This window comes from Anas acuta, chromosome 1, assembly GCF_963932015.1.
Source record: "Anas acuta chromosome 1, bAnaAcu1.1, whole genome shotgun sequence".
Taxonomy (NCBI): Eukaryota; Metazoa; Chordata; class Aves; order Anseriformes; family Anatidae; genus Anas; species Anas acuta.
In genome coordinates, this window is record NC_088979.1 from 14,009,380 (window position 1) to 14,026,230 (window position 16,851).

General features: G+C 44.6%; 1 protein-coding gene and 1 long non-coding RNA gene across 2 annotated transcripts in view; one reads left to right on the plus strand and one right to left on the minus strand.

The window, feature by feature from the left end:
* LOC137849814 (uncharacterized) overlaps positions 1 to 16,851 on the minus strand; it is a 313,574-nt gene that overhangs the window by 267,843 nt on the left and 28,880 nt on the right. The window lies entirely within an intron of this gene.
* LOC137849805 (uncharacterized) lies at positions 13,053 to 16,395 on the plus strand. The gene is made up of 7 exons (XM_068669787.1): positions 13,053 to 13,209; positions 13,532 to 13,650; positions 14,383 to 14,503; positions 14,699 to 14,822; positions 15,328 to 15,506; positions 15,814 to 15,942; positions 16,264 to 16,395. Exons 1-7 carry the CDS (start codon positions 13,166 to 13,168, stop codon positions 16,364 to 16,366), a joined length of 819 nt encoding a protein of 272 aa, XP_068525888.1. The 5' UTR covers positions 13,053 to 13,165; the 3' UTR covers positions 16,367 to 16,395.

Consider the following 16,851-nt stretch of genomic DNA (forward strand, 5'->3'; position numbering starts at 1 on the left):
AGTCAAGTATTTCTTTTCCATGATAAAACATGATGTTCTTCTTGAATGTATAAAATGTATAAAGCTAACTTAGCCCAACAGCTCTTACCATTACCCCAATTATAGCAGCATGCCTTTAAAGTATAAAATATGTAGCTTTATTAAATGATATTAAAATGAGCCTGGTGTGTATCAAAATGTTTGTAGTCATATTTCTTTTTGCATTTAATCTCTCTATAATTTGCTGGTAATGTTTGTTTGAGTATTCAACACTGGAATTCAAAACATTAAGTTTATTAAGAGTTGTAGTGAGTGAAAACATTTCTATTTCAAGCTTCTGAAATACACAATTTTAAAGTTGATAAATTTAAGATTACAATTAAGTGATTTAGCTTTAATAAGTGCCAAACTTCTAAGGAAAAATAACACAAACCAAAGCTGAGTGGGTTTGCATACACATTACTTCTGGTGTAATATATACTGAAATTTTCCTATGCTTTCTGTTTTTGAAGAACTGCACTGAATGATGCAGAAAACATCATGCTGATCTCAGAATTTCAATACAGCAAGAGCACAGACAAGAATATGAATCCATACTCAGTGGCTTGCACTTCAGTTACTCATGAATGTCCTGCAGTGATGTCTACTTAATCTTGGACAGCCAACTCTAAAAGGATGTTTCTGTGAGGTGGATTAGTAAACAAAAAAGTGAAATATCTGTGAGAAAATGTAGGTAATAAACATTTTAATTCCTTTAAAATCTTTAGGATTATGCACATGCCCACATGTACCCATGCACACAACGTATTAAAGTAAAAAGTTTACACCATGTCATATCAGAAATTTGAAAGTGTGTAATATGTAAGAAAAATGTATAAGATAACTGTTGTTAGAAATCTGAAAACTCTATTCATTGTCATTCTTATGCACATCTAAAGAGCAATCTACTCAAGTTTACAAAACATTTCTTATGGCGGTTGTGATTTGTGCAGTTATGGAATCAGGCACTCACAATATGTACATCGAGCTTAAGTGGTTTGTGTATGGTACAAGTATAAAGCAGTAGGCAGGGTATGACAAATGCACTGAAGTCCTGACATTGCAAAATCTTGATCAAAATAAACAAACAAAAAATGACCCAGAAATCATCTCTATGATAAGAGAAAAGACATTTCACTTTTTGTGAAAGAGAAGAGGTTTCACCATCCCTGCTAAAATCTTGGGTAGCTGGGCAGCAATCACCTCTGACATCATCTCGGGGAATTCAACACTCAGTGCACGGGACTGGAGAAATGTGTTCAGACAGAAGAGATGGAGCTGTTTCACTAGCTGGAAGTAATAAAACACAAACATGATAAATAAGGCTAACAGTAATGCAGCCAGATAAACATGCTGTCAATCACTTAGCTCATACATCTATCAGATGACATCATTATATTCCATCCTCTGTCAATCCTTGAATCAGTAATGAAGATAATTTGACATTCCCTATTAAAATATCATCCCAAGGTAAAAATCATAAATATAGCTAAATGGCATGTGCTATAAAAAGAGGAACTCACTGGCATTAGAAGGTGGAATCATCCTCACTCATGACAAGCACCATGATCAATGGCAGGTAGTAAAAAGCATTCGATCTTTCATTTTATCATGTACAATATGTCTCGATGCCTTGCTTACTATATGCTATTCAAACATTGATCTGAAGTCAGCATTTACCACTCCCTTGTGAGGTTTTCCATGGCTCTGACTATGACCATACCTAAGTGTGCTACTAACATTAAAATTAATAGGCCCCTGTCCCTTGAAAGCAACTGCTAAGTATATGTACTTTTTCACCCTTTCTATCTTCTCTGTGAAGTTCCAATTTTATAGCAGTTTTTCTTTAAGACCTGTGACATTTATGTCGTCAAATATCCTATTATCTCTGTTATCCTAGGTTTTAACAACATACAGCCTCTTCAGTGAGATGGTCTATCTGATATCTCCCATCTCTTTGTCAGATATTCTAAGGAGCAAACACTATTCCAACCAACTAACTGGTGGATATTTTGCAGTAAGTCTCACTTACTTGCTTCCATCTAGGCTACTTTACATTTTTTAAGTATTTGAAATTAAGAGATTGACTCTACAGACAGCTCAAAGAGTTTTTCTCTAAATGTTGAAATTCAAGATTGAGAATTCTTACTAGAGAGTAAGATAGAACTTTTATCCCCCCAAAAAACAGATCCATTTGTCAGATCACAGATTCCTTGAGCACCTGGCTAGCACAAGTAGTATACTGTCCAGGAATTGTTTTTGCACGTAAAAGCTGGCTGACTAAGCTCCAGGGAAGGGTTTAGCAAAGACAGGTCCAAATGACAACAGGAGTCTGAATACTGGTAAATCTTAAAGTTAGGCTTCATATCCTCCCTTCAGAATATTCTATTGTCTAACTTCACTTGTAAGGATGCATTTACCAGTTGTCTCATTCACCGTGACCTGGTATCTGAGAAAATATAATAGTTTAACAGTGAATGTGATTCCTATGGATAATAAAAGTTCATGGACAAGTTTGAGCAGTGGATTAAAGGATTGTGGACTAACTGGTTAACCACATTGTTACCTCTCTTGACTTCTATGAATGGGATCTTTGCTTTTTTTTTTCCCCCCATCAGAAGGAGGAATTAGTGACAATGGAAGCTTTTGGATGAAAAAATGAATGTATTAAAAAAAAAAGTGAAATAAAACACAGATTTGCTAAGTGAAGAAGAATACAAACAAGCAAAGACCTCATCCTTCCCTAAACTCCTTGTGAGTTCCTCACAGCTAGCACTGAACTAAAAAAACACTTTTCCTAAAGTATTTTAGTACCACTCGCACGGTCTTTGCTAAGACTTTGGGAGTATCGCCACATACCTTTGTTTCTTGCCTCTCTTTCAGAGATACACAAACCATTAAAAAACAATATTCAAATGGGTAAAGGTTTGTAGAGAGTGTCATTCCCCAGTTTTAGTGGATGTTGAGCCCATAAGATACATGCTGGATTCTCAAGGATGTGGAAAGGATTCAGATGCATCTTTTAAAACATTTATGAATCTCTATGATACCACTATTAGAGCTCTACAAGATAAGTCAATTCCAGCATATAGATAGATAAAATACAACATAAAATACACATACAAAAGTAGTTGAATTGAAGTTGCAAAATCAATCTTAGCTATCTTTCACTAATTCTTAGTAGCCCGACTTTGAAATTTGAATTGCCTATTCTTTGCATTTTGTAAATATTTTCATGAAAACCTACACACAAACAGACCCCTACCAACTATCTCAAGTGTACTAGTTACAGAAATAATACAGCGAAGTGGTAGCATTCAAAGGCCTTTTTCTCAGATCCATATATATTGTATACGATACAATATATATACAATACATATTGATTATTAAATATATAATTATTTAAAGGAAAACTATACTTACAACATTTTCAGTTTAGAATTGTTAACTAGCTACTTTCTATAAAATTACTTTTAAAAAATTCTAGTTCCTTCTGACCTAAAAAGCAAAATAAATTAGTAAGTAAACTTACATCATGCATGGAATCCATCAGTTTTGTAAGTTGATAGAAACGTTGGGAGTTGGCCACAACGCCTTTCTGGCGCAAACCAATTGCCTTCACCAGTTCTCTAATGTAACTTGTTCTCATCTCGTCAAATTGGCTTTGACTTCTTAGACCTTCCAAAGGAACTAGAAAGAAAACAACACTTGTGTTGCAATTTGTTCTGAAGGCAACAAGAGAGATTTAAAGTACAGGAACATTTTATGGTGCATTTCACACTATGCAGTGTAATTTGTTATTATATACAAGGTACCTCTTCCTGTCATTTAGCTACTCCAGAAACAGTAATACAATTAGTTAAAATGATGTATCAGCAACAATTACTCAATTGTGCCAACTTCTGATGTCTAGAAGTAGTTTCAAACTTCAGCTATACCTATGTGCTGAAAAGAAGATGGCTAAAAGAACCACTCCTGCTCTTGAGGAAATATATCATGAGCCGGCTCATCTCATACTAGTCAGCCCTCCTTACAGCATATTTATCTTAGATCTATCTGGAGTGCCTCAAAATGGAGTCAAGGAATGAACTAACAACTCTGAAGTAATGTAGACAGTAAAGCATCCAAGGCTCAGATTTCCTGTTTGGGCCTCTTTTCACTTAACAAAATAGATGAACACTCAGAGTCTTAAATGTGAATATTTTTAAAGAGAAATTAGCAGGGAGGAGCAACTCTTCTCTTAATGGTCTGTTGTTAGGATCAAAATGAAGACATGGAAAGAACACCAAGAAATTAACCTTTTAGTGTCTTCTAGTGGTAAGACTACTGATAATCATAGATTATAAGCTTTGGCACCACTGTAAAGAAACAGGCATAAGTTCTAGACACTATATTCTTGACATGGTAGAGTGTAGTTTTTAAGTCATAATTTTTGAAGGCAACTAAGAAATTAAAACTTGAAAAATGAAACTTGAAAAAAATATTCCCATCTGGCAATCAAATCTAAATGCTTGCTTCACTAAAGTAATCACATGTTAAAATACGCTCTGGCTTCAAATACTTGTTTTTTTGAAAGAACTATTAAATTCCTTCCCCTTTCATTTTTATTTTTCAAATAACTTTTTACACTGTAATGTCACATTTAACATTTCATATTCTGACAGCAAGTTTATAGGGAAGGGCATTTCAGAACATAGGCATCTCCATATGAGCTGGTTACCACACCTCCCTGTATTTTTAGTGGGGAAAGTCAGTTCAGTATAGGGCATAAGATACACTCACTGTTTTAGAATTAGTTTTAGAAAGACATGAATTTTGCTGTAGAGATGCTTATTTCTCTCCACAGACTCTAAAAGAATCTCATGGGCTCACATAATTAAATAAATCACATGGTAGGCATCTAGTATACCTTCAATCTAGTCATGGTAAGTATCAGGCCATGACTTGATTTCATTTGAATCTCTTAAAAAGAAATAAATGGAAATGTGTTTCATAATGACATAGAACTATTCAACACTGTAACATCTAACGTTCAGGTGATTTATTGAATTCTGAAATTAAAGAAAATAACTGTACATGCTGACTCTCTGTTACAATGCACAGTGTTGTTAGATATCTAAGAGTGAAATTCTAAAAACAGAAGCTACCCAAAAGGAGATGGCTACACAGGAGTTGGACCTATGCCCATTAACTGAAAGGGAATTAGGTAGTAAGGCCTGCACTGAGAGAAGCACAGCTCTTCCTTCAGAAGCCATAAACTCTGTTCTGAAATCAACTGCCTAAGTCATGTCTGGTTCCTCAGGAGAAGTAAGGGGGAAAGAGAGACATTTCACACACACATTAAAATTAAGAGTTGCCCTCACCTCGAGTCCAGGGACAGCTGACAAAGCAAAGCTCAAATCTCTACTCTGATTTAAGCAGAGGCCTCGTATTTTGTAAGAGAGTGCCCAAGAAAGGAAATGGTCCACTTTGCCACAGATGGCGTTTGTCAGTATCTCCTCAGACAACTGATTGTCTGAGAGAAGGAGGGAGACAGACACATATACACAGAACGGCAAGCTTACTTTCAGACAACAGAAATTGTGATTGCTTCAACAAAAACGAAGCTCATAGCAACATTATCTAATAATAGTCCGGCTTTTAGGGATGTCATGTGTCATGTTAGATTTCTTTTGGCAGCTGATGAAGATGAAATGCTGAGCTACTTGTTGAGGGTCTGAAGAGAAAAGTTCTGTTTTATGGAGAACACAACTTGTTTAGAACTAATACTAAGTGGGGAGCAGTAGTTATGTTATTGAAAAAGATCATAATTTTTAAAGCCTGGATGGTTCTGGGGATGTCTAACAGCAGAATTACAGAAAGGCATTCTGAAAGAATTTAGGAACCTTCTAAGCTAGATGAATGCTATATTTGATTTAGGTCTCTAAAACACCAATTAAACCTTACAGTTGCCTTGTTAATTGAGTTAAAGAATTCTTCCAACAATGCATGGCCTGTTACCCCAGAATTCTGTGATAGCACAGTCACATCCCCATCTAATCGTTAAAAAAATAAATAAATAAATAAATAAATAAATAAAGCCACTCTAAGATATTTATTTGAATGACAAATTACAGGGTTTTACATGAACAAATTCAGTTTAAGTACAGATAGCTCAAATGCTTCTTTTCCCTGAATATAAGTCAAGAACGCCAGCACTTTTATTCACTGGCAATAACCCAGTCAAAATCTTATGCAGCAAGGTTTTTGTAATTCCTCTAAATCAAAAAATCTGAACATTGGAGTTAAAACTGACCTTGCTATGAGATTATTTCTCTTTTCTGGCATAGCTCTACTTTCATAAACCCTGTTCGTTCTGAACTATTTAGAGTTCTACTTCCTAGATGTATGCAGCATCTGCTAGATGGAGTACTGTTGAGAACTTTGGGGCATTGTAACAGCACAGCATATAAAATGCGTAAATATGTAAAGCATATAAGGAACTGTAAAATGGAAACAATTATAGAAAATGAAAAAGTTGGTCCACATTTTGCAATGACTACTTCTACTTTCAAGACAGCTTTAAAACTGTCACAAGTGCAGTGAAAAAACTAAACCACAGCAAACTCAAAGGAAGAAGGTAAAATTTAAAATAATGTTAAAACTTAAGTTGGGGTTTCCATTCAGAATTAGAAATGTATTGATATTGACATTTATGTTAAATACAAATTACGTTTCTTTAAAATGATATAAAAAGTAAAACTAGTTCATCTAAATAATAAATTAAATAGAAGACAGAATGAGAGACTAGAAGTTCAGACTTGATTTACTGTTAGTATATGAAAGTTTGAAATGGCCATACTTTCACATTTGAAGAGGATTAAGGTGAATAGCATGACTGAAATAAAAACAGTCTTAAAAAAAAACCACTATAAAGCAACAATCAAGTTATATGTTTTTTTGAACACAGTTTTGTGGAGAGTATTGTATTTATACAGTACCAAACATTTACTAAATGTCTCAGCAACAACGGTTAGGTGTGTTCCTTTTCCCAAAGATCTGACAAATTGTTTTTTCCTATAAGACAATAAGTGTAGGAGAGAACAAAAAGCAAAACTCATCAGCACAGGTAAAAATACTTTCATGTTTTTAAAATTAATTTCTTGCATATACATAAACACATGACCTTAAAAATGAGGTTCTGAGGGAAATGGAGTTGATAAAGAATAGTAGGTTGATGAATACTGTTACTGATGAATACTGAATACTGATCCGCTCTTAACTGAGAGGGAGTTGACCAGTGCAGTATTTTTAAAAATTTCATTTGAACTTTATTGTATGGAAGTGGAGAGCTGGAATGTCACAAATGTACCAACATTTCACTGAAATTTAAGACTTCCCTGTAAAATTCACATAGACAAGAGAGTTCAATAAGTGATGGAAAGGTGGAAAATGCTTATACATTCAAAACCTCGATGCAATTCCAAGAAAGCGACTGCAGTTATCAGAGACTGACTAATCACAGAGATTTTTGTCCACGTTATTTTTATTGCTTTAGCAGAGTGTATGCTATTTTGTTATTATTTTAGTAATTTTCATATTCATATGAGCTAATTCTAATCTTTCCTCCTTGTGTTCTGGTGTTCTGCTGATTGGAGGCTTTTTTAAGCATGAACTTATGCAAATAACAGCCAAGTAAGGTTTGAGTGAACAAATTTTAGTTCTTTATCTTTTGCTGAGCCTTTGTATAGCCAAATAGCAGGTTATGAAGGACTCACACATCTCTTCTACCACTCAGTAAGTATGTAGAGAACCAAACTTCAATGTTAGGTTCCCCTTCTAGTTCTAGGAGGTGCTTAGTGCTTAGTTACTAATAGCAGCTGTACAATTTAAAAACTTTCTTCTTGGGGACTGTTCAGGGCATCGGCAGATGTACTGATGTTTGTGTTTTAGAAAAAGCTTCAGAAGATAATTTTATCAACTACCACATCTTCCAATTAAAGTTTAATGTAATGCTGTATATGGTATTCTTACAAAGATGTGTATGATTGAAGTGAGCAGACTGTTCTCAAGCAAACAACTAAAAAAAATCTACTTGTTTATAGCTGTGCTAAACCTCTATAAGTAAAAATAATAATAAAAAATAAAATAAAAAATAAATGGTAGCATTGTTTGCCATGTCCACTCTCTTAATTCTTTTGAGTAAGCACACTTTAACTTCTTGGCCAGAATAAAGCCCTCAGTCAACAAGCCTGAAAAATAATTAAATACATATAGCTATGTATTTCTAATATAGAGGGGTGTAGGGCTTACAGGGGTTGCTTTATCTGTGTAGAGTCATTTAAAGTGAACAGCTTTCTGACAGCAAGTCCATATACTTGCTTTGAAAATATTTAATACAGTACACAAGTATTTGAAAAGGGATCTAATATTTCCCCAGTGCCTTTTGTACAGTATAAAACCAATGATGAAACACAGATTATTTGTTCCTTACAAACATTACAAGCATACCTTTAGATCTTGGAATACTAACGTTTTCCTCCTAAAGAAGTTTTTCATTTGTTTAGCCAGATAGCTCAGCAATTGTCTAGTTAAACAATGTTGCTCAAAACAAAAATTTTACTAGTGATATGTTACAAAGAAAGAAAGGAACTTACTTGTGTTGAGAAGTAACAGAGCTTTCATACATAGGAACTCTTCTTGGCTAACTTGAAGTCTGACAAATTCCTGTGGGAGTTGCCACATGGATAGACACAGTGAATAGAACCATGATTCTAGAGAAGGAGAGAGTTTCCTTCTCAGTGCTGGCATGCTCGGCTCAGCTGTGGCCCTACAGGAAAGGGGATCTACAGGAAAGTGCTCCCTGAGTGCAGGGAGAGAGAGAGAAAAGCTTATAGAAGAGGATCTTCTGATTTGGTAAACCTCTCCTGCAACAGCCTTCATTCCACTAGCAACAGCCCCTTCCTTGGGCAATGAGGCCCACGAGAACCCTTGCCCTGGCCTTCCGTAGCTGCTTGGCCAAAGGTCTCCAGCCCGGTCTCACACAGCGCCTCGGCCTGGCGCTGCGTAGATTCCCTGTCACTGGCTGGGACTCGAGGGGCCCCCGCAAGGCCACACAGAGCCTTGGGACTCCTGCATATGCACTCTGCACAGGACTGGGGCTGAAGGGAGCAGGGAGTGTCACTCCGCTGCCCTCACTGGAACAGAAACTTGAACCCTTTCTTTTTCTCTCCCTAGCGTTGGTGAGAAAATCCCTGTGCTTCCAATGCCAAAGATGACACGAGCATCAGGGAAACCAGCGAGGACCCCTCGCAGCTGGGAGCAGCTGCGAGCCCAATAAAGTCTGTTGCTTCCTGCTGGAAGGACCAGCACGGGCTTTGTAGTGTTCTGATTTCACAGAAACACAGAATGGTTGAGGTTGGAAGGTACCTGAAGAGGTCAGCTTGGCCAACCCCCTGCTCAAACATTGCCAACCAGCACCAGTGTCCAAGGAGCATGTCCTGTGGAGATGGCTTTCAAGTGTCTCCCCTTGAGGAGGGAGACTCTACAGCCTCACTGGAGAACCTGTGAGAGGACTCGCTCACCCACACACTACAGAAATGGATCCTGAGGTTAGGTTCAGGTGGAAGCCACTGTGTTTGCTTCTGTGCCCATCGCCTCCTGTCCTGTCATTGGGCTCCACTGAAATGAGCCTGCCTCCATTGCCTTTGCACCCTGCCCGCAGGCATGCAGTTATCCACTGATCCCCCCTGAGCTTTCTCTTCTCCAGGCTAAACAGTCCCATCTCTCCCAGCCTCTCTTCATAGGAGAGATGCTCTGTTCCCTCAATAATCCACCTCACAATTTTTGTGGGACTGTTAAGCAGTTCAAGTAGCACCACTCGTGGCCTCCCAAGACAGCCACGAAGGCCTCCTAGCTGAGGCTGCTGATTCTCCCTTGCTGAAAGCCAGGTGCCCTTAGGATCCAGCATCAGCACCTGCCTGTGCCTGGAGAGCTGGGAAGAGCTGGGAGCTCTTGATCCTTCCAGGGTGGAACTTCCACGGTAATGGCTCACTGCAACCTTCCCTTTGGTCCCAGGAAATAAAAAAAAAAGGCATCAAGCACCTGCCCTCACTCCTCACTCAGCCCAGAATTAGCAACAAGTCTTCCTTCCCTGCTGGTACTGCTGCCAAGGGAGCTTTGAAGTTAAGAGCCTCTTTTTGGAAAACAGCTTTTCCATGACCTCTCAGGTCTGCACATGGCCAAGAAACAGAGAGAGAGAGAGAGTTTGAAACTTGGGAGAAAAGAAGAAAGGAAGGAAAGCCAGCAGGGACTTTAAATCTGCACAGCACAAAACTGAAGGACAAGTTGAAATTTTTTGTCACATCACTCATACAAGAAAGTGAAGAGCTCTCTTTCTCTCACATGCTCTCACAGTTTTCATTCTCTCCTCCTAAAACTTTCGGAGACTTTGATCCCTCATCAGGCAGCCTCGATGCAAGTTGCTGTCACTTCCACTTGGGTGGAATACCTCTTGCTGAATTGCTGCCTTTGGCCTTAGAGATCACAATCTATAGGCATCCTTTGAACTGATTTCCTCAAATCCCTTTTAAGCACATCATCCTGAAGTCTACTGAACCCGGCCCATGTAATCTGCTACGTCACATAATGCTGAAAGCTTGTGAACGAGTGAGGGTGCCACGGAGAAGCCCTCCGTGTTGTGGGGCACACGCTCGTCCCTCAGGACACCTCACAGACCACGTGCGACGTGGCCATCTGACACATGGAGACACTGAGGGAGCGTGCCAGGCACAAGCTCTATATTAAACACTCGTGAAGCATTCCTTCTTCCTTATTCCCTTTCGAGATTTCATGAATAAACAAATGGCAGTTCTAGCATTTCCTTCCCACACCCAAATGGATCACCTTGCACACCCCCTGGGGCACTCTCGAGGTTTGTATGGGACTGAAAGGAGAGAGTTTCCTTCTCAGTGCTGGCATGCTCGGCTCAGCTGTGGCCCTACAGGAAAGGGGATCTACAGGAAAGTGCTCCCTGAGTGCAGGGAGAGAGAGAAAAAAGCTGCTCCCTGACAGGGCGGCTCCAGCCCCACCCTCTGACAGCCCTGGTGGCCATTTTGCAGTTCTGCCTGCCCCCCGCGCCACAAGATGGCTGAGGCCTTGGCCTGTCCGCAGCACGGCTGCCAGCGATGGTGGGCGGCATCTAGAGCCAAGAGGCCTTTCCTTTTCTTTGTGCTGAAGGAAACGTGGTCTCTGGAGAGACAGTGCCTCTTTGCTCCAAGTCTTGCAGGGATGCCTCTCACTTTGTGGGCCCTGTTTTTCGTCAGCATTTGTGAGGGGCTTCTGCATGCCCCCCGCTCACTTGTTGCGGCCAGGGCTTCCCCCCAGGATGTCTGGGCAAGGCCCATGCCGCTGGGCAGGCTCTGTGTGGGCCTTGTTCCCTGCAGGGGCAGGCGTCTGCCGCTGAGCCCACAGCCCATGAGCGGCTCCTGCACTCGCGGCTGCCCCTGCGCGGGCTGCTGCCGCTGCTTCTGGAACCTTCCTGCAGCCTCTGGTGCCTGCTTGGCGGCGGCTCGTTGGGCTTGGCAGCCCGGGATCTGCCCCTTGCTGCTCTGGCAGTATGCACAAAAGAAGAGCCCAGCCCCAGCAGAAGGACGGGTCCATTCTGCCTGGTGCTTGTGTGTTGCCCGTGGCCAGAGTGGGCAGGCCAGCATGTCGCTGGTGCTGGCACTCAAGGCTTTCCCTGCTTGTTGGGAAAATCCGTGACACTGAGGCCATCTCCAGGGCTCTGCAGAGTGACACTGCCTGGCTCCTTCTCATGAGCAGTGGCCAAGGCATGAGGGCCCATCTTCTTGCTTGGAGGAGCCCCAGAAATACTGACCCGTGTTCCTGATTTCTTGCTTTTCAGGGTGTCACAGTACCTGGGCTGGGCACCTTCTTTGCTGTTAAACAGGACCGGCCCATGGCAGGCGTTAAGCTCCTTGACGTAAAGAAGCCCGTCTTCCAGGTTTCGGAGCACTTTGCCAATGTTCATGGGCTCCCTTACAAGAAAGAAACTTTTCCTGGTAAGAAGAGAGATGATTGTCTGGGCTCCCATGCGCGGGGACTTTGGGCTGCATGCTCAGCTGCTGCTGGGAGGGCAGTGGAGGGGTTACACAGCTCCTCCAGGAGGTCCAGAGAAAGGCCTGAGCTCCTCTCAAACCAAGGCCCATCAATGCCTTGCACGTCCCTCCAGACACCAGCTCCCAGAAACGTCCCTCCCCATCCTGTTGGCACCCTGATGGCTGCGTTGGTGGTTGACTTCTGCTCTAAGCAGTTCAGACAACAGCAGGTGCAGGCTGACACTGGGCATCAGCTTCTATGGCATCAGCGATGCCCCACGACTGTGCTGCCCCAGGCGCTTGGAGCTCTGTCTTTCAGGGATTCTCTTCCTCCAGACGAGCAGTCAGCAAGACAGCTCTGTAGCAGTGCTGGAGGGCCCAGAAGCTACCCAAATGGGACTGCCCTCCTCTGCAGGCCTGTCTTAGTTATTTTCTCCTTGCTTCCTCTCCCTCAGGAATACCTCCATTTGTTTTCCTGAATTATGCCTGGGTGTCCTTGGACATCGGCATTCCTCGGGACACCGTGCAGCGCTGCATTCAGGAGACCCTGCTCTTTCTCTCCTACACCCTTGCAAAGAAGCAGGCTGTGGATTTCATCTTCAAGGACATCGGCCGTCTGGTCTTCCGCAAGAGCAGAGTCCAAATGCACTTTTCCTCCGACTTTGTTCACAACCTGAATAGCAATGGCCAGCTGTTGAAATGCCGCCTCACTGTAAGTTTCTCACTGCACCAGCACAGCCCAGGGCTCCTGGGAAATGCCCCAAGAGGCCGTTGGGAGGGACTTCTCCTTCTGGGTCAGACTCGTCTCCTGATGAGGCACAGGAGTCTGGCCCCTGCACAAAGCCAGGCAGTGATTTGCCGGGTGCAGGCACTTGCTGGGCAGCTTGTGCTGCTTGTAAGGAGGGGTGAACACTAAGCCCTGCAAGCTCTGCCCGTGGGCAGCTTTCTGCCTGAGCAGCCGCGATGCCTTCGTTGGCAAGGGCATCCCTTCCTGGCCATGGTCTCACCCACGACTGTCTCTCCTGCAGAGGTTAAGCACAACGGATTTGGCCACATCAGAGAGAAAAAGCATGGTCCCACATCCAGCTTCTCGAGGTGTCATCATCTTTCCCAGGTGGGTGCATTGCTTCTGCAGCCCTTGGCTGAGAGTTTTGGCAGCTTTTCAGCTCCTCTCCGGAAGATCAGCAGTGCCAGGGCTTGCCTGCTGCTCAGGGAGGAGCTGGAGGGAGACTTCTCCAAGCACTGGTTCCTCCTCCACTCCACACCGATTCTTGCTTGTTTTGGAAGAGGGGGGCATTCTCTTTGTGTACCAAGGGGAATGTCTATTCCCTGCCCAGCCCACAGCAAGCCCCTCTCAGATGCTGGCACCAGGACCAGCACCCTACAGCCCTAGAATGTGGTGCTCTGGAGTCACACTGCCTTGGTCTTTCTTCCAGGATTGGGCTCTACATACCTCGGGGAAGAGCTGCAGGGGAAGGGTCTCTCCAAGCACCCAAGGGTTCTGCTTTGGAGAAGAAGGGAGACGCAAGTGTGGAGGGAGAGTCTACCAGAAGAGGTAATGTGAGAGCGGGCTCTTGGGAGTGACAGCCCCTGGGAGACCTCTCTGCCCTTCCCTTCTGAATGTCCTCCTGAGGGCAAGGGGTACAGAGGCGAGGCTGGAAGGCCGTGCCCTGCAAAGGATGAGGCCGATCTGACCCCAGTTCCCTGCGGCAGTAGCTCTGCTGGGCCTTCATAGGAACCAGAATGGCAGGGCAGCCCAGAGCTTCCCATAGCATTCAACAGTGCTCAGGCCTCTTCCACGCTGGCCTCCTGGAGCTCCTGTCTACTGAAAGCCCCGCCCTGGATTAGATGTGTACAAAGGTAGAATGTGGGGTACAATGGCAGCAGGGAGTCCCAGGACTCCCATCCCCACCTGAGCAGTTGCGAGCCCAATAAAGACTGTTACTTCCTGCTGGAGGGACCAGCACGGGCTTCGTAGTGTGCCGATTTCACAGAACACAGAATGGTTTTAGGATGGGAGCTACCTGAAGACGTCAGCTTGGCCAAACCCCTGCTCAAACTGGGCAACCCAGCACCAGTGTCCAAGGAGCATGTCCTGTGCAGATGACTCCCATCCCCACCCGTGAAATGCCAGTGGCCAAGGAGACTCCCTTCTCAGCCAACCCATCTCCCAGCTTGCTCTGCCTTTTACAAGTAGCACCGGATCCAGCAGGGAGGCTCATTCCCTGCCTCTTTGTGTGGCCACCAAGGAGCAGCTCTGACTGTCCTTCTTGTTTCCTCCTTGCAGGGATGCCTCCTATTAAGAGCCAGCTGCTCACACCCCAGAGTCTCTCTCTATCCAGACTCTCCAAGATGAAAGGGGAGGCAAAGCTGAGCCAGGCTGCAGTGGAAAAAGAGCCTTCTCGCAGGTGAGGCTGGGGGGAGCCTAAAAGAAGCAGCCCCTGGGCTTTTCTTGAGTCATCAAGCGGCTTTCCTTAGACACAGGGACTTGGTGAATTCCACAGGGGTCCCGACACATGCCCCACCAACTTCCCTTTCCCTGCTGGGGACCTGATTGGTGAGCAAAAACTAGAGCAGGAAATCCTCCTCTTCTGTGCTTGCAGGCTGCTGACAACCCGTGAGGAGAGCTCCTCAAGAATGGCAGAAGAGGGGAAGGGCAAGCTCTGTGCTGTGGCCTGGCCCCAAACTCAAGCCCCTGCCTGTGAGGGTCAACGGAGAGGAGGACAGGTAGCCACTGCATCTGTGTGCCCATTGCCGGGTTGTTTCACGGGTTGCCATCATGGAGATTTGACATTTCTTTAATAACTGCATGCCCTTGTGCCCTGTAGGAAATATGCTGCTTGAGACACGGGCCCATGGTATGACAAGTGCTTTCAAGCACTCGAGAAGGAACCTTTCTCTTCTCTCAGGGGGCCATGTGCACACTCTTCCCCTCTTAGCTCTGCAAGGAAGCTTCTCTCCAAGAGAAAAACGTGCACTTTCTGAGCCTTGTTTTCCTCTGAGAAGGACAAGGGCTCCTGCAAAGCCCGCTGCAGTGAAAGTGTTCTTGCCCTTAGTTTCAGAGGCTGAGAGTGTTACCCTTTCATGCTGCCTTTCTGAGAGAAAGCAGGCTGCAGGGAAACTGCCCTGAGCCTGCGGAAACCCTGAGGGGATGACTGCCCCACTGCCATGGGACAGCTCCCACGTTAGCACCCCCATCTAAAAATGTTCCTTGTTTCTGCTTCCCCTGTAGCAGAAGACGCAGAAGGAAATGCAGGGGCTGCAGACAGAGAGAACATCCTCCATGGCACTTGTGGAATGGAAAAAGTCTCTGCAGATGGTGCCAGTGGACATGAAACAGCAGCATGTCCTCATCCCTCACCCGCCGGAGAAGAAGGCTGAGGCAGCTCCTCTGAGCAAACCGAGTGCCAGGTAAGTGTGGGCCAGCTTCCAAAAAAGGCCAGGAAAAGCTGAGCTGCAGCAGGCTGCCCGAGGGATCCAGCATGCGGGTTGCTCAGCTCTGGGCTTTGGCTCTCCATCCCCTGGCTGCCTCGCGGAGGGAATGACCGTGGAGAGGCCCTGCCTCCAGCTGTCCCCCTGCAGACCCAAAGTCCTAAAGCTCCCCTGCAGCTGACAGTGACGCACCCACAATGGAAGGAGGCTGTGCTCCCTGCTTTTGGGCAGACAGAGGTGAGGACCTTCAGAGACCACCTGAGAGTTTTTTTCTCTGTTGCTGCAGCTGCCTTTCAGTGCGGACTGAGCGCGTGAGGAAACAGCTGGAGAGGAGAGGGGAGGTCCTGCAGAAAGACAAGACCAAGAGCAGAGCTGTCGACATCCCTGGAAATTCTGCAGAGGATCTTCTGATTTGGTAAACCTCTCCTGCAACAGCCTTCATTCCACTAGCAACAGCCCCTTCCTTGGGCAATGAGGCCCACGAGAACCCTTGCCCTGGCCTTCCGTAGCTGCTTGGCCAAAGGTCTCCAGCCCGGTCTCACACAGCGCCTCGGCCTGGCGCTGCGTAGATTCCCTGTCACTGGCTGGGACTCGAGGGGCCCCCGCAAGGCCACACAGAGCCTTGGGACTCCTGCATATGCACTCTGCACAGGACTGGGGCTGAAGGGAGCAGGGAGTGTCACTCCGCTGCCCTCACTGGAACAGAAACTTGAACCCTTTCTTTTTCTCTCCCTAGCGTTGGTGAGAAAATCCCTGTGCTTCCAATGCCAAAGATGACACGAGCATCAGGGAAACCAGCGAGGACCCCTCGCAGCTGGGAGCAGCTGCGAGCCCAATAAAGTCTGTTGCTTCCTGCTGGAAGGACCAGCACGGGCTTTGTAGTGTTCTGATTTCACAGAAACACAGAATGGTTGAGGTTGGAAGGTACCTGAAGAGGTCAGCTTGGCCAACCCCCTGCTCAAACATTGCCAACCAGCACCAGTGTCCAAGGAGCATGTCCTGTGGAGATGGCTTTCAAGTGTCTCCCCTTGAGGAGGGAGACTCTACAGCCTCACTGGAGAACCTGTGAGAGGACTCGCTCACCCACACACTACAGAAATGGATCCTGAGGTTAGGTTCAGGTGGAAGCCACTGTGTTTGCTTCTGTGCCCATCGCCTCCTGTCCTGTCATTGGGCTCCACTGAAATGAGCCTGCCTCCATTGCCTTTGCACCCTGCCCGCAGGCATGCAGTTATCCACTGATCCCCCCTGAGCTTTCTCTTCTCCAGGCTAAACAGTCCCATCTCTCCCAGCCTCTCTTCATAGGAGAGATGCTCTGTTCCCT

Bases quoted from the DNA above. Each gene is read 5' to 3' on its own strand.
- LOC137849805 (XM_068669787.1), top strand. From the start codon at position 13,166: ATGGTCCCACATCCAGCTTCTCGAGGTGTCATCATCTTTCCCAG. The intron at 13,651-14,382 runs GTAATGTGAGAG...TCCTCCTTGCAG, and splicing joins GGGAGAGTCTACCAGAAGAG to GGATGCCTCCTATTAAGAGC. The intron at 15,943-16,263 runs GTAAACCTCTCC...TTCTCTCCCTAG, and splicing joins GCAGAGGATCTTCTGATTTG to CGTTGGTGAGAAAATCCCTG.